Source organism: Protopterus annectens, chromosome 7.part0 (genome assembly GCF_019279795.1).
Source record: "Protopterus annectens isolate FY-2018-M chromosome 7.part0, PAN1.0, whole genome shotgun sequence".
Lineage (NCBI taxonomy): Eukaryota > Metazoa > Chordata > Ceratodontiformes > Protopteridae > Protopterus > Protopterus annectens.
In genome coordinates this window covers 515,276,378-515,303,640 of record NC_056739.1, presented here as the reverse complement: position 1 = coordinate 515,303,640, position 27,263 = coordinate 515,276,378, and the positions used below count along the sequence as shown (strand labels likewise).

General features: G+C 34.6%; 1 protein-coding gene across 2 annotated transcripts in view; it reads left to right on the top strand.

Moving 5' to 3' along the window:
• Window positions 1–27,263, top strand: part of LOC122806581 (vitamin K-dependent protein Z-like) — a 142,341-nt gene that overhangs the window by 100,893 nt on the left and 14,185 nt on the right. The window contains exons 5-6 of one of the 2 annotated variants that reach the window (XM_044077122.1): window positions 7,304–7,381; window positions 23,325–23,459. In XM_044077122.1, the coding sequence (XP_043933057.1) occupies window positions 7,304–7,381; window positions 23,325–23,459 (213 nt within the window). The remainder of the gene's footprint in view (window positions 1–7,303; window positions 7,382–23,324; window positions 23,460–27,263) is intronic. The other variant, XM_044077124.1, reaches the window with a different exon arrangement.

Here is a 27,263-nt window from a genome sequence, read left to right as displayed (position 1 = left end):
ATCTAGGACTGGGAAAGTGCCTTCAGTTATCAGTGCCATCTTTCCATTCAGATTTGTGTGAGTGTGTGTGTGGGATGTATGCGCTGGGGAAGAAACTAACAGCACCGACAGGGACCAAAATATGGGTAGTAAAGCAGGGGCCATTGTATGCGGATGGGACGCAGGCCTACATGGATGAGCCTTATATAACTGTCACTGAACCACAAGAAAAATGTAATCACCTCACTGGATCACTGCATGTGCAATAGCTGGAAGGCTGCTTCTTTTTCACATGGTGGCAAACATGTCAGTGCAGGAATCCCCTTTACTTCCAACTCAAACTCAGGTACGGCTATATACTTCATATAGAACCCTTGCTTTTGTATCCTGCAACAAAATATATTGCCAATATGAAGTAGAGAGCTGTGGTCCTCTGAATCTGGGAAGCAGATTGGACATAATTTATAACAGCATCTATAAACACTGTAATGCTGAACTATGAGGCAAGGGTAACACCTAAATCCTCCACCAGTGATATGAAATGGTCCAACATCCATTAATATCCCTGCTGGCTTTTACAGCAGATAAAAATATACTATGATCCAAACAACTATGAAAAAAAGAAAAAATCAACACCACTGGCTCAGACCCAAAACACTTTAATTCTCTAGCGCCTGGGTACAAGACCTTCAAAGAGTTACAAAATACATCAAAATATACTACCTCTTATATAAAATCAAAGAATCGATTATTCAATTATACAAATAAATAATTAAACAAATAGATAAAATGCTTCCAATTAATTACTCCATTCAGTCCCATACGAACCATGGTTTCATACTTAAGAATGAAAACAGATTCCTTATACAACTTTTCTTTCAAAAGAATTTTATCATCATCTTTAACGTATATTTGCTCTAAAACACAAACCCAAAGCATAGAAAAGTCACTATTATGCACATCTTTAAAATGACAGACTATAATTTTGTCTCCTTTTGATTTTTTATGTCCCCAACATGTTCCATCAACCTCACTTTGAAACTTCTTTTCGTCTCACCAACATAAAAGAAACCATGGGGACGTCTCAGGGCAAAAACAACCCCCTTACTGTCACAGGTAAAATGTCCTTTTGGTGTATACTTAATCTTATTTATATAATCAAAGGAACATAATACATGTTTACAAACAGAGCAATATTATATTTAAAAGTGCCCATAGATGTTGGACATTCATTCAAATTTATTTTTGGTAAAACAAAATTTCCATATACATGCATGTCCTTTAAATTTCTCCCCCATTTATATGATATCATGGGATATTTATCCAAAATGTTATTCACATCCCTATCTCTGTGGAGAAAGTTCCAAAAATATCTAGTAATGTCACAAATGTCTTTACTTTTAATGTTATATGTACTGACAAAATAAATTTGTTCTTTATTAGTCGCACTATTTTCTTTCTCTTTTACGTTATTCCAACACATTTTATTCACATTTTTACTTAATTCCAAGGAAAAAAGTTTATGTTTAGCTTCCTCTACCAATTCCTTATCATAATCCCTGTTACAAAACATAACTGAGGTATGATATATTTCATCTAACAGATTCTTTTCAACACTGCAAATTCTTGATAACCTTACAAACTCTCCGCACGGTAATGCTGCCAAAACATGGGGAGGATGACAACTAGTGCTATACAAGTACTGGCTTCCATCCAAAAATGTTTTATGTATTCCAGTACAAATTTCGTCACTGTCCATTCCCCTTAGAGTTAGATCTAAATAGGACACTTGTTCCTCATATTTCAACCCATCAAAAGAAAGGTTAAATGCATTATGTTGTAAATCAGCAACAGACTGTAAAATTTCAGTTTTACCCCCTTCACAAATAAAAATTAAATATCTATATAACGAAAATAATATTTAACATATTTTTTCACAAAACTATATTTATATAAACATTCTATCTCAAAATAGGCCACAAAGAAATTATCATACATGGGGACAAAAGATGCCCCCATGGCTGTTCCCTGTTTTTGTCTAAATATTTCATTATTAAATGTGAAAAAGTTATTTGTCAAACAGAAATCAATCAGATAATTTGTTAACAGAGTATCCCCCAAAAAATACATTATGGCATGAAATCTGACCCTATGTTTAATTGATGTGTATAAACTTTTAACGTTCAATGTTACGCGATACATATCTTAGTTCCACCTAACAGTGGAAATCTTATTTAAACAATCAAAGCTGTCCTTTATATAAGAAGGAATTCTTAAGACATAAGGCAGAAAAATGTTATGCAAAAGTTATCCAATGCCACGTAAAAATTATTTACAGGCTGAAATAATAGGGCATCCTGGAGGATTATTCATATCCTTATGCAACTTAGGCAAACAAAAAAATGTAGCTAAAACACAACCGTCACTATTAATTTTTTTGTTTACTTCATCATTTGAAAAATGACACAACCTAACACCTTTTTGCAATAGTTCTTGAAACTCAGTTATTGCCTTTCTATAACTCTTGTTGTCACTACATCTTTATCATGCTAATATTCCAGACACATCCTATAGTATTGCTGAAAATGCATTATAACTATTTTATTTCCCTTGTCAGATGGTTTAATAATCAAATCCCTTCTTTCTTTCAATGCTTGCAAAGCTTTCCACTCTTTCAATATCAAGTTGTAACAAATCCCATTCTTGTCATGTAACAAGCTGTCATACATTTCATTAATGGCAAACTTACATCGAGTTAAAATGGATGATTTGTTTCACTAGAATAGGGGGGAATAAACTTACTGTCATTATACTTTTGTTAGCAGATTTATAGTCACTGCAGTATCAACAGCCTCTCCTTTGTAGCCTTCACCAGTGATTGCATTCATTGCTGTCTGTGTGCAGTAAACACTTACTGATGTTAACCTTCAGTTTAACTTTGTGTTCTTTTTCACATTTTATTTGCCCTATGAAGTGTCTTTAAGAGTCAGTGTATTATTCCTTTTAAAATGTATGGTTCCGTGGTTCTAAACATAAGACACAAAAAACTTCAATTTCAGAAAAAAAGTAAATAAATTAGCTGTTTACTGTTACTCTGGTGATGATGCATAAAGGCAGCAACAAGCACACATGGTCACAGTTTATTTTATTCATCTTTATTAATTAGGGAGGAGAATTAGTCAAAGGACACTTTCAGCCATGATTCAGACCATTGGAAGCTGCACTTGCTCTCAAAGGCATCAATACAATTTGTGTGATGTATACTTTTTATAACAATATACTTCAGTGTAACAATTGTAGAAAATATTCTTATAAATACATTCAGAGAGGTACTATTTTTTTTTCAGAAAATATTGATACATACACTGTGAAGTGCAGATAATACCAAGATCTAACAGCAAGTTATAGAAAACAATACTTACCAATGTACTGCACTGTATTCTGTGCTGATCATTTTCTGAGTAGCTTTTATAATTAGGCTGCAGTAAAAAAGAATTATAATCATGAGAGAGAAATTGTCACATTTTTCAAATCTATTGATAACAAAGACTAAGATACATATAAAATAAATTTGATGCTGAAATATAATAATTTACACAGTGTTTAAGACAAAGTTCTAGCTTGCGTTAAGAAGCTAGAACTTCATATTTGGTTTGTGACAGAAATTGTTCTAGTCTGTGTTAAGATGCAATTTTAAGCAGATCTTTCTTTAAATCAGTTTGTATGTGTCTGTGGGGTATGTGTGTGTGTGTGTGTGTGTGTGTGTGTGTGTGTGTGTGTGTGTGTGTGTGTGTGTGTGTGTGTGTGTGTGTGCATGTGAGCACATGAGCTATTATGGATACTGGCCTGTTCCTTTTTCTGTTCTGCTCTTCTCTCCATGTATTTCCATTTTAGAAGTCTGTCAAGGTAAGAAAATTGTGTCTGTATGGTTACTATTACTAGGTGTGCTACTTCCATATGGTTAGTATTACTAGGTGTGATACGTACATATGGTTAGTATTTGTAGGTGTGCTATATACATATGGTTAGCATTATTAGGTGTGCTCCTTACATATGGTTAGTATTACTAGGGGTGATATATACATATTGTTAGCATTACTAGGTGTGCTATATACATATGGTTAGCATTACTAGGTGTGCTACTTACATATGGTTAGTATTACTAGGTATGATATGTACATATGCTTAGTATTAGCAGGTGTGCTACTTACATATGTTAGCATTACTAGGTGTCCTACTTACATATGGTTAGTATTACTTACATATGGTTAGTATTACTAGGTGTGATACGTACATATGGTTAGTATTACTAGATGTGCTACTTACATATGGTCAGCATTACTAGGTGTGCTACTTACATATGGTTAGTATTACTAGGTGTGATACGTACATATGGTTATTATTTGTAGATGTGCTATATACATATGGTTAGCATTACTAGGTGTGCTCCTTACATATGGTTAGTATTACTAGGTGTGCTATATACATATGGTTAGCATTACTAGGTGTGTTACTTACATATGGTTAGTATTACTAGGTGTGATACATACATATAGTTAGTATTAGCAGGTGTGCTACTTACATATGGTTAGTATTACTAGGTGTGCTACTTACATATGGTCAGCATTACTAGGTGTGCTACTTACATATGGTTAGTATTACTAGGTGTGATACGTACATATGGTTATTATTTGTAGATGTGCTATATACATATGGTTAGCATTACTAGGTGTGCTCCTTACATATGGTTAGTATTACTAGGTGTGCTATATACATATGGTTAGCATTACTAGGTGTGTTACTTACATATGGTTAGTATTACTAGGTGTGATACATACATATAGTTAGTATTAGCAGGTGTGCTACTTACATATGGTTAGCATTACTAGGTGTGCTCCTTACATATGGTTAGTATTACTAGGTGTGCTATATACATATGGTTAGTATTACTAGATGGCAACTTACATAAAGTTTTGTAATACTATCTATGCACTATTTTTTTTATTATTATTTTAATTTTGTAGTAAATAAGAGTAAGCGAGTCTGATAGATTGGAGGGGTAAGGGATTCTGATACATGGGTGGGAAAAGACTGTTCAATATAAGTAGTATCAAGTTCTCATTGTCAAGTTATGATATACTTTTATAGAATCCTGGTCTGTGACATCAATAGGACTTACTGGCGGGATAGGTTTGTGTCCCAGAGACTCCCCCATCTATGGAATAAACTCCCTCCCCACGTCAAGCAGAGTACCTCTTTACCCCCTTTTTAAGCACCGTCAAGCAGAGTACCTCTTTATCCCTTTTTAAGCACAATCTAGATAACTGGATGGGAAATAGAAAATACATCCCTGGAATTCCACCCATGTCCCTGATAGACGGGGGCATCAGGTGCTGATTTGTCTAGGCATGGGCTAAACTCTTGGCTAGGCTTATAAGGGCCTCAGGGTCAGTAGACTAGTAACTTCCTATGATCCTATGAATGAATGATCCTGTTTCTACTTAGTTGGCTTGCTTCTTTTGTTTTCATGTACATACTCCTGCTATGTCATTTATTTTAGTACTTTGGCTTGCTTTTTAATAATTATGCCTAAGCCAGCCAGTGCCATGGTATAAGGGTGTATAGCCCTGACTACTCCTCAAGTGACACAGGTTAAACTACTGGTTTGGGCATCTGAGGAGCTGGCAGGGAAGGATGGGTGTGCCTATCCTGGGAGGAGGACAAAGACTTGGGCATACCTTGAGTTTGATCTCTGACAGAGGGATGTATAGTGAAACATTGTCCTTAAGGAGAACTGAGATGATGCAGAGGCAGAATGCTACATCAGAATATCCACATTGCCTATCCGCCTGTAGGTTCAATGAGTACACATAGTGGTAAGATCCACTTTTAGGTTCAATGGGTACACACAGTGGTAGGGTCCACCTGTACGTTCAATGGATAAACACAGTGGTAGGTTCCACCTGTAGGTTCAATGGGTACACACAGTGGTGGGGTATGCTTGTAGGTTCAATAGGTATACACAATGGTAGGGTCCATCTGTAGGTTCAATGGGTGCACATAGTGGTAGGTCCACCTGTAGGTTCAATGGGTACACACAGTGGTAGGGTCCAACTGTAGGTTAGGGTCCAGCTGTAGGTTCAATGGGTACACACAATGGTAGGGTCCACCTGTAGGTTCAATGGGTACACACAGTGGTAGGGTTGGTTATTCTGTCACTGTAAAAACACTCTCCAGCACCACTATGATGCTTCCCAAAAGTTTTCAGTCTCCTCATTGCCCCCAGATGTTGGCCGCGGAGAGGTTAAGGTGGGTCCAGTAGACTCCATAGATGAAGAGAGTACCTGGTGGCAGCTGCCAGCTGCACAGAGACAAAAAATATAAAACAAGTAACAGCTGCATCCAAGCCATCTTGTAATGATGACAATCCTGGCAATCATTTTTTAATTCTACATCTTATGATGGTTGACTTGTGTTGTGATAAGGTATACTTGTTTTATAATTGTCTTTCCTTGTTCTTAACACCCTGATTTGGAACACCAACCTATTAAATGTTTCATTTTATTATCTTTGTCCATTTTCTAATCTGAAATAATTATTTTTCAGTAAAAAAAAGTTGAAAACGTCTGATTTCAAATGAATTCCAGTTCATATATAAATAGCAGATATGTAGGTGTGTAATATAAAACATGGTCATTATGTATGTTGGGGGAATATAAACCCAAACTGTACTTTTATACATTATAAGAAATATGACTGAAATATTCTAAGTAAATGTGCTTCCCTGTAGGTAAATCAAGTATGGCTTATCCATTCTGCCCTTAAAATAATAACCTAGTATTAGACAATATTTCTGTACTTGATTGTATGGAACATAAATTCTATAATGAAATAGAGTTCCAATGAAAGTTAAGATCTTTGAAAAAAATGATGTGTATTAAACAGGAAGAAATCTTAGAAAAATATATCTTGTAATCAGGAACAACTAACAGCAAGTATCCTTGTCAGTTTTTATTTCATTAGAGTTATATAATTAGAAAATTAGCAGTTAATTCATATAAAAGATTATACTTACAGAAGACTGAATTTGTTGCCAACATATACATAGTATAATGAAGAATATATTTACCAGTCTGTTTATGTCTCTTGTTGATCTATTTGTATTTGTTTAACTAGGTCATTTATTCTGGGCCTAACAGGTTTTCAGGCAAGGCCCAAGTAGAGTATACATGATTTTGACAATAGTTTACTTCTATATTACTGTTTTAATATGACATTATAGTAAATGCATGCTGACCATGTAATATGATTACTACAACTGCAGCTGGACAATTTCAAGATATACCCATCTTTTTGACAAGAATTCAACCTCCATTCATTGGACCTAGTATATTACCGCCAGGTAGGTAATTTTCTTAATCACTGCCTTAGTTAGCCAAAATGCAGGCAAGAGTTAAGAAATTGCTAAGGGTGAATAAAGGAAAATACAGACATAATTGTGCATGATATTCAGATGATGAGCCATTAGTACCCTGATTTCAAATACTTCCAGGAACTGTGCAAAATGAGCTCTAACTTAGACGCATTATCCCTTTCTCCGAATAATTACTTAGTGGTTGCTTTCTATCATAGTTTCTATTATTCTTAGCACATTGTGTACTTTGATAACAGCTCATTATGTCTGTGCCAGAAATGTTTACAGAAATGTAACTTAAAATTTTTGCTAGAAGAAACAACAACACATATGCAGAGCAAAATGTGGTATACTTCCTTGTTTGGACTACAATAACCTCTTCAGTCTATCAATTAGCAGTGTTGGATAAAATCTTTCAAGTAGATTAGCATTTTAATTGTAATCACAAAAGTTGTAATGTGAATCTTGCTAAATGTACAACCTGTGATGCCTTTTATATTGGAAAAAATAAACTGAAAACTGTGACAGATAATTTAGGAACAGTACAAGAAATACACCACATATTACATAATAAAACGATTACTTAAATAATTATAGAAGCATGCAGATGTATGTATGTAAATAAGACATTTTATTTATATGCGAAATGGATGGCAGGACTGGCCCAGGGATCCTTTTCAGCCACAATGTGTATTCATGGCATATATCTCCTGTAATTGTATCCTGCATTCTTTTCTTAAATCCTCTCACTCAATACTTTTAATGTGTGACTTATTTCTTTTCTTTTATGTGCAATTGCATTCAATGTCATTTTAAGATGTACTTTTATCTTCTATTGGAGATTCTATACCTGGGTGTCTGCTGAAAAGGGGCTTTACCAAGTTGGAGATTCCTGGTAAACAAAGGCAAATAAATAAAAATGTTATTAACTCATTATTTATACATAATGATTGTAACAACTTTAAAAATGGTGTGATTTGTGTAATTAAGGAAATGGTATCAGATTTTAGAGGGGGGGACCTGGAAACCAACTTGGAAAATAGATAATTACAATGGTGACTCAAGCTAATGCTGCAGTGCATTCAGGTTTAAATGGGAATCTAAATATTAAATGTGTTATGAAAATATAGATTCTCATTAGTGGTTTGATTACAAGATGTGATTGCAAAATACTTAACAAGGAGATCATGACTGTTTTCTGATGAAGTGTTTTTTTTTTTTTTTTGTAAAAGCTTAAGTGTTAAGAATGTTAAAAAAAGAAGTCACTTAAGTATATTTTTAATTTTAATTTGGTGTTTTACATGTTGCTCCAGAACCTTTATTTTATTTTTGCTTTGTTTTGTTTTGGAGACCAGTTTGCTGCATGGGATGTTTTGTTGTTGCGATTCTTTAGGAATGTGCTGTGGAATTCTGGTGGCCAGGCCTCATTCCAGAAAGTCAATAGGAAAATGTATGATATGGGATTCATCCAGTTATTAGATGAGTCACACAATTCACGGTATAAAGTATAGATCGGTTTAGGTATTTTTTATGAGTCATTTGTATATGGTCTTTAATAACCTGAAGTAGCAAACTGATTAATTAAATGATTATAATCTATATGAATGCAAGTAAAAAGATATATAAATGTGTATTTTCTTGTCAACTGGATGTGAGAAATGGTCATGGATTTATTTTCCGTCATGGCAGAGGCAAAAGACATGAGTAGTGCAAATCATTGAAAATAAATTATTTCCAAACGTACATTTGCCCTGCCTTCACCTTCTCTACAGTTGCAAGATCTGTCACTTTCTTTAATGCTTTTTTCCTTTTTAACCCATGAGTCTCCTGCACATGCTTGTAGTCTCCATGAGTTTGCATGCCACAGATCTTGCAAATGTAGCCCATGAATCCTCAAGCAATGTAAACGGCCCTACCCTCCTTGTAGACAGTACCTCCTGTGTGATCCAACGTCTCCACTAGTAGATGTAACCATGGAGTACATGGCCATGCACACTAACTGACTCCTCCCAGGAGAGGAGATGAGGAGGCCTAAGCCTGTCATTCATATCCTCTGACATGTTGGCTCCAAGGGCCACCTGACCTGCTAGCCAAACTTTGTTCACTTGGGTCTCAGTGGAACTGATAGCTCTAATTGCACATTAATATTAAAAAGGTAAAACATTCAATACATAACAAATAGTGAGGGCAATGTACAGAAATGCATTGATGGCAGTTAACTCCTAGCATCAGTGGCACATTGGGAAAGAGATACTAAATTAAACTACAGCTGTATGTCTCTAAGCCTTGTGGTGATACAAATCATTGCATTTCACTAAATTTAGTTTAGAAATAGACATGCCCTAAACAACATGGTAATTGTAACAAAACAAAGTGGTTCAGAATATTACAAAGCAACACAATCATTAGAGCACATAAAATACAGTGTGATGCAGAGTTTTGAAAATAAACTCATATAATTAACAAACAGCTGAACTTGAAAACATATACTGGAAGACATTTAAAAACCTTAAGTTATATTGTGGTTTATGGGGGTCATTTATATCTCATGTGGTAATTTTTATATAGGTAGAACTACCAGGCCTCAAACTAATAATTTATAAACATCAACATGCGATAAAGTGAAGAACAAAAAGAATGCTTTGTATAGGCACAACATGCCATGTATAAATTTTAAAAAAGTTTCTCTCTGATGTAGCAGAGGAAGGATTTTATGTGCATAATGGAAAGGACAAGTTAGACTCTAAGGGGTTAGTATGGCAGATGAAATTATGTGCTAATATACCACTGGGTTTTTATGTCAGTATCAATTATAAAGTTATGTTAAAAAGAAAGAAAAGGAGGCTTTTTTTTAAAAAAAAATCAGTATAAATATTGAAGATTATTGCATTTTGTTGTATATTCATATTATAGTTATTAGAAGACTGGTAATAGTATATTTTTATCACAGTTTTTTTTTTAATCAGTTAAGGTTGTAAGACTGTATTCTAGTATAAAGTGGAGAATTGTAATTATGCATTCATCTGATGAAGTCTTTAGTGAAAGATGAAAGCGCTTATGGTCTTTAATTAAAGTATATGTTTATATTCCTAGTTTTAAAAAAATGCAGTGCACCTACTGACAGTGACTATTTCATTCTGTTTCCTGCTTGGAGATAGCAGTTGGATATTACTGTTCAAGCTAAGTAGAACAGATTCATTCCTTATAAGGGGCAGAGGGTTAGGTCAAGATGAACAAGGGGAGATTGGAGAAAGATGTTTGTTTGGCCATGTGCATGTGATGCTCTCCATGTTATTTCCAAGTGCTGACAGGATGAGGGAAGATGGAAATGGAAGGCCTGGCAGTAGGCGGATGAAACAAAGAAAGAGGAATGGATATGAGTAGAAAAGGCTCATTTAAAGAAGAATGATAAGGACAAGATGGGAGATGTGGCATTATGTGAATGGTCCGAGGCAGGGAAATGTGCTTTTAAGGTGTATATGATGAGCAGTGAAAGACACTGGGTAAAATACGACAAAGAAAGCTCCACAGAGGGGAAGAAGAGCTTAGACTGGTAAAGAAACAGATGTAATGAAGCGGACATATACTGGGGAAAGAGTAGAACATATCCAGTATTACAGGGATGGATACAGGAGAGTGTTACATCACTATTTGAGAAAATTATAGTATACAGACAGGACTTTGCATGGTGCAGAGAAGAATGATCAGGTAAATGGTCACCTGTCAGGGTTAAATCTCAACAGATGGATTTGTGTATCAAGGAGGTGAGAAATATTGACAGCAGGATATTGCAACAATTCAACAACAGATTTTCTGGGAATTTTTTAGTGACCAAGAAAGGTTCTTTAGCACTTCAAGGGCAACGTAAGGAGACTTAACTGGGTGGGACCCATGCTTAGTGAAGTAGAGGGCAATAACGGATGGGTTAATTACTAAGGAACAGGAAATGAGGACAATAGACAGCCTTAAAAGAGGTAAATCCTTGGGAGCAGTATCGTTATAGTTTTAGAAAATGTTTAAGGATTTTTTGGTTGCTTCCCTGGCTATGGTTTTAATGAAGTGGTTATTTGTCAGCTTCCTTTACAGAAGCATTGGTGGTGTTACTGTCCACAGAGGTCACCCAGAAGATTATCATCCCATATCTTTGCTCAATGTGGATGCCAAAATATTGGCAGTGATCTTAGCAAAATGAATGCAGCACTTTTACCTACTTTAACTGGGGAGGACCAGAAAGGATTTGTTACTGGGAGCCTCATGGAGTCTAATTGGTGGATTCTGAATAACTTTTTTTTTTTGGAAAGAGCAGAAGCTGAAAGGAGGGACCATGATAGAATGCTATTTTTGACTTGTAAGAATGAGATTTTTTCTTTAAGGTTAAGGGAAATAGGTTTTGCAAGTAACTTTTTGACCAGGGTGGCTACAATGTATAAAAATACAAGAATATGGTTGTTTATTAATTTGCAGCAGCCTAAGGATATTGTTATTTAGAAGGGCACGTCAGGTTGCCCACTATCCTCAATTCTGTTTATGCTGGACATTATGACATTGGTGCAGAGGGTATGATAGTTTATGCAGGTTACCAGGGGCAGGTGGAAGGTTTTTAGATTGTTTGTAGAAGACTGTAAGCTAGCAATGGATATGATGGATTTCATTTAACAGGGGGGTAACTGAAATTTTTAATGCATTTAAAGTGGTTGCAGGATTATGGTGTAACATGGACAAAAACATTTCAATTTAGGTAGGCAAGCCTGTATTAACTATTGGGAAACAGTGGATTGTTAGACATGAACAGGCATCTTATTTTGGGTTGAAAATGTTGGAGACTATGGACAAGACAATGCAGAAAAATGATGTGGATCTTTACAGAGAGGTCATGTATGTACTGGGGAGTTGGTTTTCTAGGGTTTTGACTTTAATCAGTAAAATTAATCTGCTCCATATGAGGATTCTCCCAAAAATGTTATTTGTGTCTAGGCAAATCCCAGTGGTGGGAAAGGAGGAGCTTTGGCTGGCAAAAGTGAAAAGTTTGTGTGATTGTTTTGTTTTGAATGGTAAAGGCAGAAGTATATCTAGGGAGAGGTTACACTGGTTAAGGAAAAAAAAAACAGAATTGGGTACATCTGACATAAAATGTGTGCCTTGGGTTCAACAACTGCTGATTTGTCATCTAAAAATTGTGGTGAGGCAGAGAAGGGAGGGGATGGGGAAGAGATTAATCATGTGCCAAATGGTGTTGAACAGGTTAAAGAAAGATAACAAAGGTTGCCACTTTATGGAGTTAGGAATACTTAGACTGGGGCTGCGGAACAATTTGAACATTACTATTAAGGGAAAATGGAAACACAGGAAGAAATGTATGAAAAGAGGAGTTCAGAGAGTGTATATCTTAAATAGGTGGTAGGGAAAGAGGTCATTAGAGTTTGTGGCATGGCATTTCTTTAGAGATATGTTTCAATTGCCTACAGGTGTATGCTTGCATTATAAGCAACTAGTTGTAGTTGTTAAGGGTTAGAAAAATGGGGATAGGTAACAGATAGTAATCTGGAACGTGACAAGTTACTGCATATACCAAATGTGGATACATGGGAAGGTAAGGTTTCTTGCAATATGTTATATAGGGCACTAGATAGACATAAATATGAAAAGGAAATGAACCAGTTAAGAGTGAAGTGAAAGATAAGGCAGGAGTATGCCTTTGAAGTAATGAATGATGAATACCGCTTTAACATGGGGTCCAAACTGAATGTCCTGTCAGGAATATGGGACCACTACATGCACTGGTTACCCAGGTGGTTTAAAACTCTGAAACAAATAGTTTTGAGGAGGGGAAATGTTGGAGTTGTTGACAAATGCAAGCTGGTAATGTACAAATGTTCTGGGATTGCAGAATAGCTCTAGTGTGTTGGGATGATGTCATCTCAGAATGGCAAAAATGTTTTGACAAGTCAGTCTCTAGATGCTGGAGATTTTATTTTTTGGTTTAGGGGTTGGAAGAAAAGGGTTGGAGAGATTTAAAGGGCTTATAATTTTAATATTAGGTGGCTTGGTAAGGAGTTATCTAGCTAAGAACTGGAAAAGAGGTATTAGAACAAAGTGATGATTAGACATAATAATAAACTGGCACATTATAGAGTGTTGTGTAGAAGAGGACTAGGCATGTGAGTTAAAGGTGAGGGGCAGATAGTTCAGTATAAGTGCTTATTACCAGCTAGATTCAATAAATGAAAAGACAGAATAACCAAAATAAAACCACTATGCCAGGTAAAATCCAATTCTCATTCCAGCAAAGTAAAATAAGAAATTCAAACAGACAGAGGACCAGCACAGCATAAAAACAAACATTTATTCAAAACCAAATATTAAAATGTGTAAGTGCTTTTGGGCAGTCCAACTACACTTCATCAGATATAACCACAACAAACAAACTACTGACTTTTAAATAAAATGCATCCAATCATAATCTGAGACCATTTAACAACTAATTGGTCTCAGTGAGTAAAACCAAGTGTGAATAAGCCATCATATTAAGTTACTTATTGCTCAACCTATTATTATTCCAAGTAAAAGCATATCAAAAATGGATTCACTTCAGAAGCTCGAATTAACAAAATTTCAAACTGCAAATAACCGAAACCAAAAGATAGAGTTTCGGAAACTCGAACTTCTGAAGCAAAACCAACAAAAAAAAAAAAGACAAACTTCACTTTTGCAGGGGGGCTTTGCCCCCCTGCACTGTGCCCCCCACACACCCCCTACTTAAATATACCAACTCCAAGATCGCACTACAGTGGGGAAATGGGAAATCTCCCATCTTGCGCTGTATGCAGAAGCGCAAAATGGAAGATTTCTCATTTCCTGTCAACACCGCAAAAAAAATAAAACATTACGTACACACAGAGCATACAAGAATCCTTGCCTCTGTGTGCACGCAATGTATTAAGGTAAGTAAACTCTTATTTTTAAACACTACACATATTCGATTTACTGAAATCTCGATCATATGGTCTCAACCCTATGAAATTCGAGATTTCAGTAATTCGATTATGTGAAGTGTTCCCATGTCTGTGTGTGTGTGTGGGTACCTCTAATAATATACATTAACATAACTAAAACTACATATACAAATTCAAACTTAAGAAGTGGCAATGGCAGAGGAAATATCTTGAGGCATGTCTGCATTTTAAAATAGTGCCACGTGTTTATGTAAGGTTAAAATGCCCACATATGGCCAAAGCTTCCCAGACTTATTGTCTAAGTGGCAAAAGTTGAATTTAGACACTAGTGTTGGCTATATGCAAATTTTGGTTCAGCATTCAGTACAGGTTGAAGAATGTGTGATGAAAGAAGTAAATGAGATAAGAGAGAAAGTATTTGAGCAACTACCTAAGACTGTGGCTGAGAAAGCCATAGATGAAGTTATTTTTTGTCACCTCGTTTAACCATAAATTAGAAGAGCAAAAAAGGTCTAAGTTGGAGAGGGATTTGATAGCCTTCAAAGGTAAGTTTTTTTCCTGCCCCAGAGCTAAAGAATGGAAGCAGGTAAATTCTTTGGGTCAGACATGAAGTTCACTTGATAAGCAAGTGAACAAAAGTAATAAAAGGGTGTTGGATTCTTCCACATCCTTGAATCTTCCAGCGAATATTACCTCTGTGCCTAGCACTTCCATTGCAAGTTTGGATACTGCTACCTCTTTGTGAGACCTAAAACTAATTCACAAATATCTTATAGTGACAAGCAGGATTCTTTAAACTTGCCTCTCCCTATTAGAGATATGAGAGCGAGGCAGAGATCTCCCAGTCATGGAAGGAAGTGATGGAAACATTCCAGAAGACAGTCATTCACTCTTTCAGTCAAGAATTTCTGGAAACAAATGAAGGAGAATTGATATATAATTTTTCTGATGTTAGGTTGCAGGGTGAACATTTGCAAGTTCTCCGTAAAGGATTGAGTTTTATAGTCACTGCTTCTAGTAATTTTAGCAATGTTATGGTAGATTTGAAGTTATTTTGCCATAGTAGTATGTTGAATATTTTATTTTCTGGTTCCAATATGCAGCGTCCTTCTTTGAGAAAACAGAATGTGTTTTGCCCTGACTTACACCCCCAGGTAGAAGCTTTTTTACGCACTTGTGAATATGATTTGTTTGAATTCTATAATGATACATCTAGAAAAAGAGGCTTTTATAATCTTACATCCAATGAGTTTCGAGCTCTACAAGAGCTACAAGATGATGAACGTATCACCATATGCCCTGCTGATAAGGGTGGTGTCATTGTTGTGTTAAATCGAATTGCTTATGTGAATAAGATGTTTGAAATGTTATCTTATAAATGTATTAGCCTATTATATATACATAATTTAATTAGTAATGTTCACTGTGAATTGTTTGATAGTGTTTCTTGTAGATATATTAGTAAGGAATTGTATGATTTTATTTTTCATGGTGGAGAAACCTATGATACTTTGGATATTCAAGATTTTAGAAAATGCAGTAAAAAGAATTGTTTTCTTATGAGATCTAGTATGCATCCAAACTATGTTTTTAGAAATGTTTTGAAGGGTCAGGTTCTATGTCTATCAAGGCTCATTAGTAGTGATGACACTCTAGCCAAACAGATGAGGTTACTGAAAGAAGAATTTTCAGATAGAGGATACACAGACAGAATGTGACCTGCAGTTTCAGGTTTTAGAGTTAGAGAGAAAAGCTAGAGGTAGACCTTATTTCTCTAAAGGGAATAGAATAGAATAGAGTTTGTAGATTATGTCTTCCTTTTACCTCAGATAATAAAAGTATAATGGAAGTTGTATGTAAACACTGGCATATTTTAGCAGCTGATGACACCATTAGAAATGTGGTAGGGCTCTATCCTAAGATTACTTATAGGAATCTGAAATCTATAAAAAGATGTCTCTGTCACAGAACAGGCTTTTTGCACAATCAGAGACCTTCTGATAGAGAAGGGACTTTTAGCTGCAGACTTTGTAATTTTTGTAAATATGTTGCCAATAGGAATAGTTTTATACATTAAAAGACAAGTAAGAGATATGCGTTTCAACACTATGCAGATTGTTCCACGAGTAATGTGGAATACCTGGCACAATGTAATCAGTGCCCAAAATTTTATATAGGCATAACCTCTAGGGCCCTCAGGGATAGAATTAGAGAACATATCTACTATAGTAATATTTGGGACACTAGGAGTGCTGTGGCCAAACATATTATTGATGAAAACCATACACATGTTTTTTTATTTCTCACTCTTCAGGTTTTATCCCACAGTTAGGTTAGGTGTCAATAAGAATGTGCTGGAAAAGGCTGAGCAGCGACGGATTGTGTTATTACAGGCTGATAAAGTGCAGGGTCTCAATGAAGCCATCTCCCTTAAGCCCTTCCAGAAAGATAGGAAGTTGAAATCACATTGTTGAGATTTTTAGATCCATTATATACATTTATACTTCCTTTTCTATTTCTTTTATTGTTTATAGGTTGGTTTATGTTCAGTTAATTCAGTTATACAGATACATACATTATTTTTGGTTGAGGTTTAGCATGATGTTTATTCTATTTCTGTTTTTATTTCTGGGATACATGTTGGGTCATTCGTGTTTCTTCTGTGATTCCTGGTTAGCATAATGTTTATTTTATTTTTATTCATTTTTTTATTTATTGTTTCATTTATTATTATTTTTTGGATACACTTAGAGATTATTCATTTGTTTGTGCTAATTGCATTATGTGTTAGTCTAGTTTAATGGTGACATTTGTTCCTTAGTCCCATAAGTCATAGACTTATGATAGAAGTCATTTAGCATATGTGTATAGATTGCATTTTGTATTATTTTTGAATTTTTTGTTATTTATATACTTATTACTGTTATGGAATTACTAAGCAGCTACTTCTTAAATAGTATATACTCTTTGCAGTTTGAGTTCCGCTAGTTTATGGCTTGATTTTGGATAACCATGGTAATATATGTAGTTTTTGTTATATTAATGTATATTATTAGAGGTATACACACACACACACACACACACACATATATATATATATATATATATATATATATATATACACACACACACACACACACACACACACACATTTTGATTTTTTTTGTTTACGCAGAACATATATTGATATATTTTGATTTTCGATGTTCACACAGAACATGCATTGCTATGGCAACGCATAGTTGTTATTTTTGCAAATGTAATCTCTCGAGATTTGAGTATGTGAAGTGAACATGTGGAAAATGGCATTTCGGTGACTGGAGAAGCTGCGTCTTGTATAGGGAATTCTGTTTTTACTTATGCAATATGTGTTTTTGCTTTGACTTTGTGGATAGATCGTTTAATGTGTTAGATCTTCTCTAAAGTTTCCATATTGGGATTGTTCATGAGTACGGTGATATGAGTAGCCGTTTTAAAGAGCGGGTGGAGACTCACAAAGCTCTATAGAAATCATTGTACTTTTTTAAAAACTATATGAGTTTATTATTTAGATAGTTCATGCTTTTTTCATCAATAAAACAATATGCTTCTATGTTTTAAGCAAGCTGAACAGTTTATAAAGTGAGCTAGATCCTTTCTTCAAAGCCTTTGAATAGGGAATGTTTACTACTATGGTGACATGATTGACATCCTTAAGTGGGTGGAGACTCGCGATGTTTAATGACAATCAGTGTAGTTTTTTAAAAAGCATATGAGCTTCTTGTTTTTATTATTTGATATATTTATGTATTTTTTATATGTTTTTACTTTGAATAGTAATAGGTTGAGCAATAAGTAACTTAATATGATGGCTTAGTCACACTTGGTTTTACTCATTGAGACCAATTAGTTGTTAATTGGTCTCAGATTCTGATTGGATGCATTTTATTTAAAAGTGAGTAGTTTGTTTGATATGGTTATGCCTGATGAAGTGTAGTGGGACTACATGAAAGTGCTTACATATTTTAATCTCTGGTTTTGAATAAATGCATTTGTTTTTATGCCATGCTGGTCCTCTGCCTGTTTGAATTTCTTAAATGAAAAGATAGGTTAAAGGGAATGTTGTTTCTTTCTCCCTTTATTTCCTTTTAGGCTGGATGATATAGATATGTTTTTGAGTATAACCAAAGAGGTGTAGAAATACAATGATGATCAGATGGGTATGTTGGAATGAAGGGGATTATAGTTTTAGAATTTCGGTATAGTTGTTATAAATTTTACTATGTATACAAGGTGAACCGGTTCTCTTGCTACTGATGTCTATGTAAGGAGTGAGTTCAGTTGTACACTTTAATTTGTTATAGTGGTCATTTGTGCATGATAAAATTTGTTTACCCTGAAAGTTCAACTTGGAACAAAGCCGATTTTCAGTGGAGGCCCGGGGAAAAATGCTCCAGATGCATGTCTTTGTTACATGGGACGAAACCAGAGCACTGAGAGGAACCCACACAAACACAGGAAGGACATGCAGACTCCAGACAGAAGGCATTCCAGCTGAGAAGCAAACCAGAGAGCCTCTTGTTATGAGGCGACAATGCTACCGCTCCACCACTACACCCTCCAAGTATATAAAAACATTCTTTCACTAATAATCTTTTTCTCAGTACCCATTGTATACATCACAGCTTTAAACATGTTTTTGTTACTCCATTCTCCAAGATCCAACTTCCCTAAGACCATAATGACTTTTCCCCTATACCCTATCACTGTCCCCTTTCTTAAAACACAAAAAATATCAACAAAGAAATCTTCAAATATATTCTAAAATTCAGTAAACAAGCAACATGGTTCTCAGCCCATTTACAGCACCTTACCACCCTATATCTACTGTAGATAATGGCCTACTCATAATAGCTTTTTTTTAACTTATTTTTAGATCTTAAAAGAATGTTCAGAACTGTTGACCACACCTTTCTTTTACAAAAACATCTTCTTGTAGAGTCAGTACTGAGGTCACTGTCTTGTTCAAAGACTAGCTGGCTAATAGAACCTTCACTATCCTAGGGTGTAACCAAGTTCCAGAATCAGGCAAGCTAAACTTAGGTGTCCATCAGGGTAGTCCTTGGGCCACTGATATTTCCATTGGTCATAAACAGCTTGCATTTGTATCTTCCCAAACTAGGCTATAAACTGTACGTCAATGGTGCACTTATTATTAGACCAAGCAAAACTCAAAATGGGAATTCTAATGCTCTAACGGCTGATGTTGAGTTACTTTGTAAATACCTATTGAAGAACAGACCAATATTAAATTCATCTAATACCAATGACATCTGTTTTTGTACTGCTCACGGACTGACCCTGTCACAATTATAGATCCCACATACATCCCTCTTCTTTGGACAGCTACACAGAAATGCCCCATAATTCTACTGAGTCAGATCCTTTCTTCAATTCACATGTTGGGACACAGGTAAACAAAGTTCAAAGTTCACAGAGGAAGGTCTCAGACACTGCCTCCAATCATTTACCCCCAGTGGTGTGGCACTCCATGTACATCAATGCACTCATAACAAATAGAGCATTGTGTACACATTAATACAAAAAGAAAACCCCATCTCCTCTAACATTAAGGTGTCATTCAGCATTACACCACTATGAAATAGCACAGTCAAGAATGTTGAAAATCTTTGCACAGAACACTTCCCATTATAAACTACTGAAAAAACACTATACTTCATTTGCCTTGTTAGAAACAGAGAACATTACTGTATTATCATAAGGAATGCCCAAAGACTGTTGTATAGACAGTGTAATGAGAATTAGTGATATCTGCAACTTACACTTTCAGTGTTCTATGCATGTTTATTCAGTGCGTGTTCATATCTCGAACTACATTTTATTGGAGGAAAGCATTTTATTGATTGAATATTGCTTTAAATATATGATGTTTTAGTAATGGATTATTTCTGATGAAGTCTAATGCTATATTAGATGAAAGTGCCAAATAAAGATTGTCTTACCCTAACATTGTGGTTTAATTCTTTACGTTCCTCACTTGGATGGCCTGCCTTATTGGTGGAGTCTTCAAGTTTTGGTTTTTGGTTTCCACCTGAACAATTTGTATTTTCTTTGGTAGGTTTATGTATACTTCCTTACTGAGAAATACATATACCTGGCTATTCTATGTGCAATTTGAATATTTGCTACAATGTTAATTGCTTTTGTTAATGCTTTATTTAAAGTATTCTACATGCGGTTCAAATTTTAACTATAATGTTAACTATTGCTGATGCCATTTTGGACTGGTTGTGGCTAAAAAGTGTCCACAGACCTGCCATCTATCCGGTATACAAAAGTGATATAAAATGAATAAAGCAAATCATATGAAACAATTTTATGATCCTGTTTTTTGTTTAAAAAATTCAGTGAAGCTTAGTAAGTATTCTGTACAACAAGAAATACGTACCTTTTATAAATGATGCCAGTGGGAGTAGTAGAATTGATCATGTTTAGAGCACAGCATTATTATTTATTATTTCTACAAAGTGACATTTTAACTGAAAAAAATATTGCAAAGTTTTTAGGTTGAGCTTAATGAAATCATTAACAGCGTTATTTACATTAACCCCGGGATTCAATAATGCCGTCACTAAGTGTACACTATTCTGAGTGAACAGACAACACAGACATAACTCACATCTTCTTCCTCCTAAGTTTAGTTTTCCTACTGATATTCTTGCAGCTTTAAATATTGACAAGGATTCATAAAAGTTACTACATAGTGTAGACTATACGTACACGTGGTGTAATCTGAGTGACTAGAAAGCATAAAAAATGTGATAAGAATGTTCTTAAATACATATTGTGTACACTTAGTGTAGGCTTTATTGAATCTGGCCCTAAATACATAATTAAATTAAACAGACAATTTTCTACTGCTCAAACTCCTATAAACTTTAAGGGTCTTCACACCAGTGCCATGTTGTTATTTTGATTATTATTATTAGTAGTATTATTATTATTACTGTTGATTCCTATAATTTTTTTATTGTCTAGTTTGTCACAATTTTTTCTGTGGAGATTTTCTCCCAAGGACTCTTCTGAAAATGGGCTTTTACTCAGTTAAACTATCCCAGTTAGCAAATATATTAAATATAATAAATAAATAAATGATTTTTACATACTTCTATTTGTAAGTTACATATTTCGTACTTTGTAATTATAATGTATGTATTCTATACATTCATAGTTTCCATTTGTAAGCTACATATTTGTGATGATGGCGCTTGTGTTCTTTTCATTTACCACTTAACATTTAGTATTGCAGGATGTACAACACAGCTATTTAAATTCAGTGCTATCTTTCATGATTAAATGCTTACAAACGTTTTTTGTTGATCATACAAATGATACCCATCAAAATCCACATGCATTGTCTAAGATAATTCATAAACATAAAGCAAACCTCACCTGATATATTCATTAATAGTTACTAGATTTGTGGAACAGGGGAACACTGAGAACCCTAGCCAAATTCCCAGTTACCCTCAAGCACTATCTGGTTAAGTGTCTTGTTCAAGGTCACACAGTAGGCAAATGAGCACTGCAAGAATCAAACCCAGACCATGGCAACTACAATTTAAAGTAATAACTCTCTGTACTAATTGCCAGACTAAAGAAAAATAGAGCTCAAGGAACTTTAACCTATGCTTTTCTCAATGGTATTTTCTATGCTAGGGCATTAGAAAGGGGAGCCATAAAAACATTTTTTCTAGTTAATTTATTATGAAACCAAAATACAACATCTATATTTCTCATGTACACAAAAAGTTGTTTATAAAATATCAAATATTTTGGAGGCATATTTTGCTATATACCCGGAAGATCTCAAGTATGCAATACCTATGCAAATGAATGCACAACTCAGAATAGGCAATTCAGAAATCAGGGATCAGTTGCACATAATCCAGTTCAGCACCCACTATATATGGAAGCATAGCAGATCAAGTGTAAATCAATACAAAAAGAAAATCCAACTCAATGTGTTGCTCAGCATTACACATCTATAAAAAGTGCAAACATGAATGCTGAGAACCCCTAAAAATACCTGCAAAATATAATATTTTTTGGCTCATAGTTAAGATGCTACCCTTTTAGCCACTGACTGCGGTACAGACTAGCCTGCTACCTCAACCATATTTAGTCTTTGCCCTCTGCTGTATTGCAGCAGTGCTCCAGCCAACATATGCATCTGATGCATTGGGTTACCACATTAATACTTCATGCTAATGTATCCCTACATCCAGTTCTCTAGTACCCCCCCCCCCGGACAAGTCATAAACCAGATCAGCATTACTGTATATAGATATACTGCTTTTGCAATGCTGGTCAGCATTAGTTTCCATGCTTCAATAAATTGTTGTGAAAGGAAAACAGTTCAGAATGATTTTAGGATTGTAAGCACCACAAAAATAACATATTACTACAGAGTAAGAAATCTATTGAGGCCTCCTGTAAAATCTAAGGAAAGAAAGAGCAGTCTGAGACTGCATTACTGTTTGTATTTACTGCAATAACAAAAAATTCTTTATTTTATTAATACAGTTATTAATGAAATGCCATGAATGCTACACTTGTACCGAACTCTTCTCTACACCTAACTCTCCGTGACACATTTTACATATTTACAATGCTGGTTTTAATAGGTTCATAGAATTAACCCCTACATTATCAGATGTAAGTTGCCAATGAGGTGGAAAACATGTGGATACTGAGAATATCTGTCTTACAGTATTAAAGATATGTAAATGTATCATGAGCAGAATATCGATACATTTGTTTTCAGAGAATGCAATATCTGCATTTTGTTTATGTTATACGGAATTGAAAAATGTCCATGGTTTAGACTTAACTGCAAAATATTATAATATTAGGTATTCAAAATTAACTAATTAATTTTGTTGTATTTTTATGGAAATGATGGCTTAAATCTATAGAAGCCGACAACTGTGCACCACTATCCCCATGTCCAATTGGTTATCGCTGTGTCAATGGAAAGAACCAATACACATGCATATGTCCCGAGGCAGGATGCTTCCTGAAAGCAGTCGATATCCCCTTACCTCTACCTGGTAAGTACTTGAATCATTCTCTTTACTTGTGTCTGACCTACAGAATAGTTTTGTGATTAATAACAAACATGTATTTTTAATTTTGGATTAATTCTGGATACAAGGAATTAAAATGCTACTAAAAAAGGCAGTTAAAATGTTACAAAATAAAGATAATTGCAATGAATATGAAAATGTCCATATTTAAAATGTAATGCTCGATTTTAACTTATAACATACCACTTAGCAAAGAAAGGAGATCCATAACAGTTATAGCCTACATCTGTAGAATAAACAGTATCTGTAATGCAGTTTGGCAGGTTGATATATAAATAATTCTATATATATGCATGTGTGTGTGTGTCTGTGTATATATATATATATATATATATATATATATATACACACACACACACACACACACTTTCAAACATGCTGCTTCTCACGTAGGATTGCCATATGTATTATTCTTGCTTTGGAACAAATACATGTATGTGCAGATGCAATCTGAGTTGCAAATAACATTCTAATATTTAACTGTACATTATGGAATGCCTTCTTATTATTATTTGGTACACTAAACTGCCATAAAGATCTTTTGCTCCCAGTATATATTAAAAAACAAACAAAAAACTTAAAAGTACTGCTGCAGTTTTGCAGTTGATATTATTTTCTCTGTCATTCACTGAGTAGCACTTAAAGTGCAATCTGTCTATAATGGCACAGAATAATAAAGATCTTTTACTCCTTCAATATGAATTTTATTTTCCTTGTTATGGGTAATGCTATTAAAAACATTCCATTTTTGTAGGTTGGAACAAATACTTAACCCTTCTTTGCTGACATCTAATGTTGTCAGCTGATGGTATTTCAGTTCCATAATTAATAATCTGTTTTCATTTTTTTTATATTTTGAAACTAAAGTTAATAATGCAGGCTGGTAACTGGTAGTAGTTTGCTACACTGTCTGTTCTTAAATTACCAATGTAATATCTGAAATCATAATTTAAAAAGTAATGGAGAGACCAAGTGTACTTTTATAGAAAAATAATTCTGGTTATTATTTATGAAATGAAACATGAATTCCATAACTGTAAAACATGATCCACATTGGAAGGCAGGAAGCTACAAGAAATTAAACTAGAAAATAAACAGATTTGTAGAGATGAGCAAACCAGCAGGAAAAGCCAAACCTTAATTATAATAAAATTAAATAAAATACAAGTTGCACACTTTAGTCCTAAACCCCTTGAGACTTCTTCAGAACCAACAAATCAATTAAAATCTTACATCTTATACTGATTCCAAATTTTTACAACCAATAAAAAATTGTGAATAATCAAGACATTAATTGAAGGTCAAAAAACAATTGCTGCTAAAGCCCCTCAAAATATCTTAGCTTCAACTAACAGTAGTTAGAAAAAGATTAGATTGTATATATCAACCTATTTTAGGTTGTAATAATAGAGTAGCTGACAGCAACATGTGGAGCATCAGAACAGAAGTTTGTCCTTTATACATACCTACAATCCTGACAGTGAATTTATTTGTAATATTGTGAAGAAAAATTGGAATTTGTTAGATGCGGGGGTTAAAGGAAAAACTCGATAACCACCCAAAATTTGTTTATAGGAGAGATTTATCATGTAAGGATATGCTAGAAAGGGGAGGTGATAAGCCTCTATTTGATTATCCAGTATCTAATAGAAAGAGAGTGAATTTTAAGTCTGGTGGTTGCAATCAGTGTCACTATGTGATTACTTGGGTTTCACTGCACAATGCCGAATTTCCAAAACATCAAATTTTATATGGCAGAGACCATATGATCAAAGTTTTGGAATCTCTACATTGTGAATAGAGATCTGCATACAGCACAGAAGGGGATATTTCCCTTTCCCTTGCTGTAGTGTGATCTCGGAGTTGGTATATGTAAGTAGTGGAGGTGTGGGGGGTGCAGAGGGACTTGCCCCTCCTGCAATAGTGGTGAGAATGTTTTTTTTTTTTGTTGTTGTTTTTTGTGGATTTATTTTACAATGTCGAGGTTCCAAAACTTTGATCATATGGTCTCGGCCATATGAAATTTGATGTTTCGGAAATTTGACATTGTGAAGTGAATCCGATTACTGGTGATAAATTTAAGATAAGGAATACCTATATCAACATTAAAGGTCATTACACTTGTCAGAGCAAAAATGTGGTTTATTTAGCCAAATGCTTACAATGTCCATCTTACTATGTTAAAAAAACTTCTAGAAATTTTAAAGAAAGAATATATGAGTACCTGGCTGATATTAAGAACTGTAAATCCACAAAGGCATTATATAGGCATATTGCAATACATCAGGATCATAAGTTTGGTTTTATGATCATTCAACAAATTATGCCAGATATTCAGGGGAAAATTACACTAGTGTACTTAGATATATGTGAGCTCAATTGGCAATTACGTTTAAACACAACTACTGTGCCAAGTTTAAATGAGACTTGCAGCATTAATTGTTTGTTGAAGCTAAGATATTTTGAGGGGGTTTTAGCAGCAATTGTTTTATGCTACTGTCTTGATTTTTCATGCATTTTTATTGGTTGTACAAATTTAGAAGCAGTATAAGATGTGAGAGGTCTAATGGATTGTTGGTTCTGAAGAAGTCCCACAAGGTTTGGGACAAAAGCACTCAACTTGTATTTTATTTCATTTTATTACAATTTAGATAAGAACGTTGGCTTTTCCTGTTGTTTGCTTATCTGTACAAGTTTGTTCATTGTGGTATTTTCTAAGTTGGTTCGTTATGTCTATTTGTCATGATGGGGATGGCAACCATGTCGGAAACAGTCAGTTATCCAATGTCGATCTGCTTGGCTTGCTGCAACATGTAAGTCAACAACTTTTGGTATACTCAATGCAGCTGCAAGCTTCTTTGAATCCTACTGCAGACATAAATGGTGTCAGTGATAGTCCTGGGTTGCCTATCACACAGCAAACAGGAACAGAAAGTCAGGAGTCAGTTCATGGGAGAGATAATATTTTTACATTAAATGAATGGAAAACCAGTTGTTTTTGTTTTATCTCTGACTGTTGATCTGTTATAAATGTAAGTACAGCTACTGGTTCATTGGCTGATAAACTAAAGAATTTGAAAAATCTTTTGTTACTGTACAAGAAACTTCAATTAGAGAACAGTTATTTAACATCAAACATTGAATTACGGCAAGCCCCCAAAGGACTGATAATTTGGAAGTATCCAAATGGTGCACCTTCTAATCCTGAATTTATGTGTACGTTACAGCTAGCTTTTGACAATACTGGTTTAGAAATGTTGAAGTTAATGATCAAATGCAACAATGTGAGGATGGAAGAGCTGTTGAAAAATATTGACAGTTTAAAATCATTTATTCCTGATGATTTGGTATTTGAACATTATGCAACAAAGTATGAAAACATTGTTTTAGAGGCAGACAAAGAGTTTGCAACAACATATTTTCACCTAAAATTTAAAAATTAATAAGTTGGTTCATTTAAATTAGAAAACAAAGTTGGTGGTGAGCACATGAATGTGCCACACAAAATGGTTACATCCAAGAGTACTGCAAATATTTAATGACAATTAGAGGATTTTCATGAGATATTTGAATTGTTTCATGGTTGCAGAATGAAACATTTCAGAAGGTAATGGTAGGTAGTCACTGTAGCGCTGTATAAGTAGGGAATAAGGAAAAAGAGTTATTACATGCTAATCTGCTACCCTCATACTTGCTGCTGAAAAATTTTTTTCAGCCTTTACTCTGACAAGGTATAGCCAAACACGACAAACATAGTTCCGCAATACT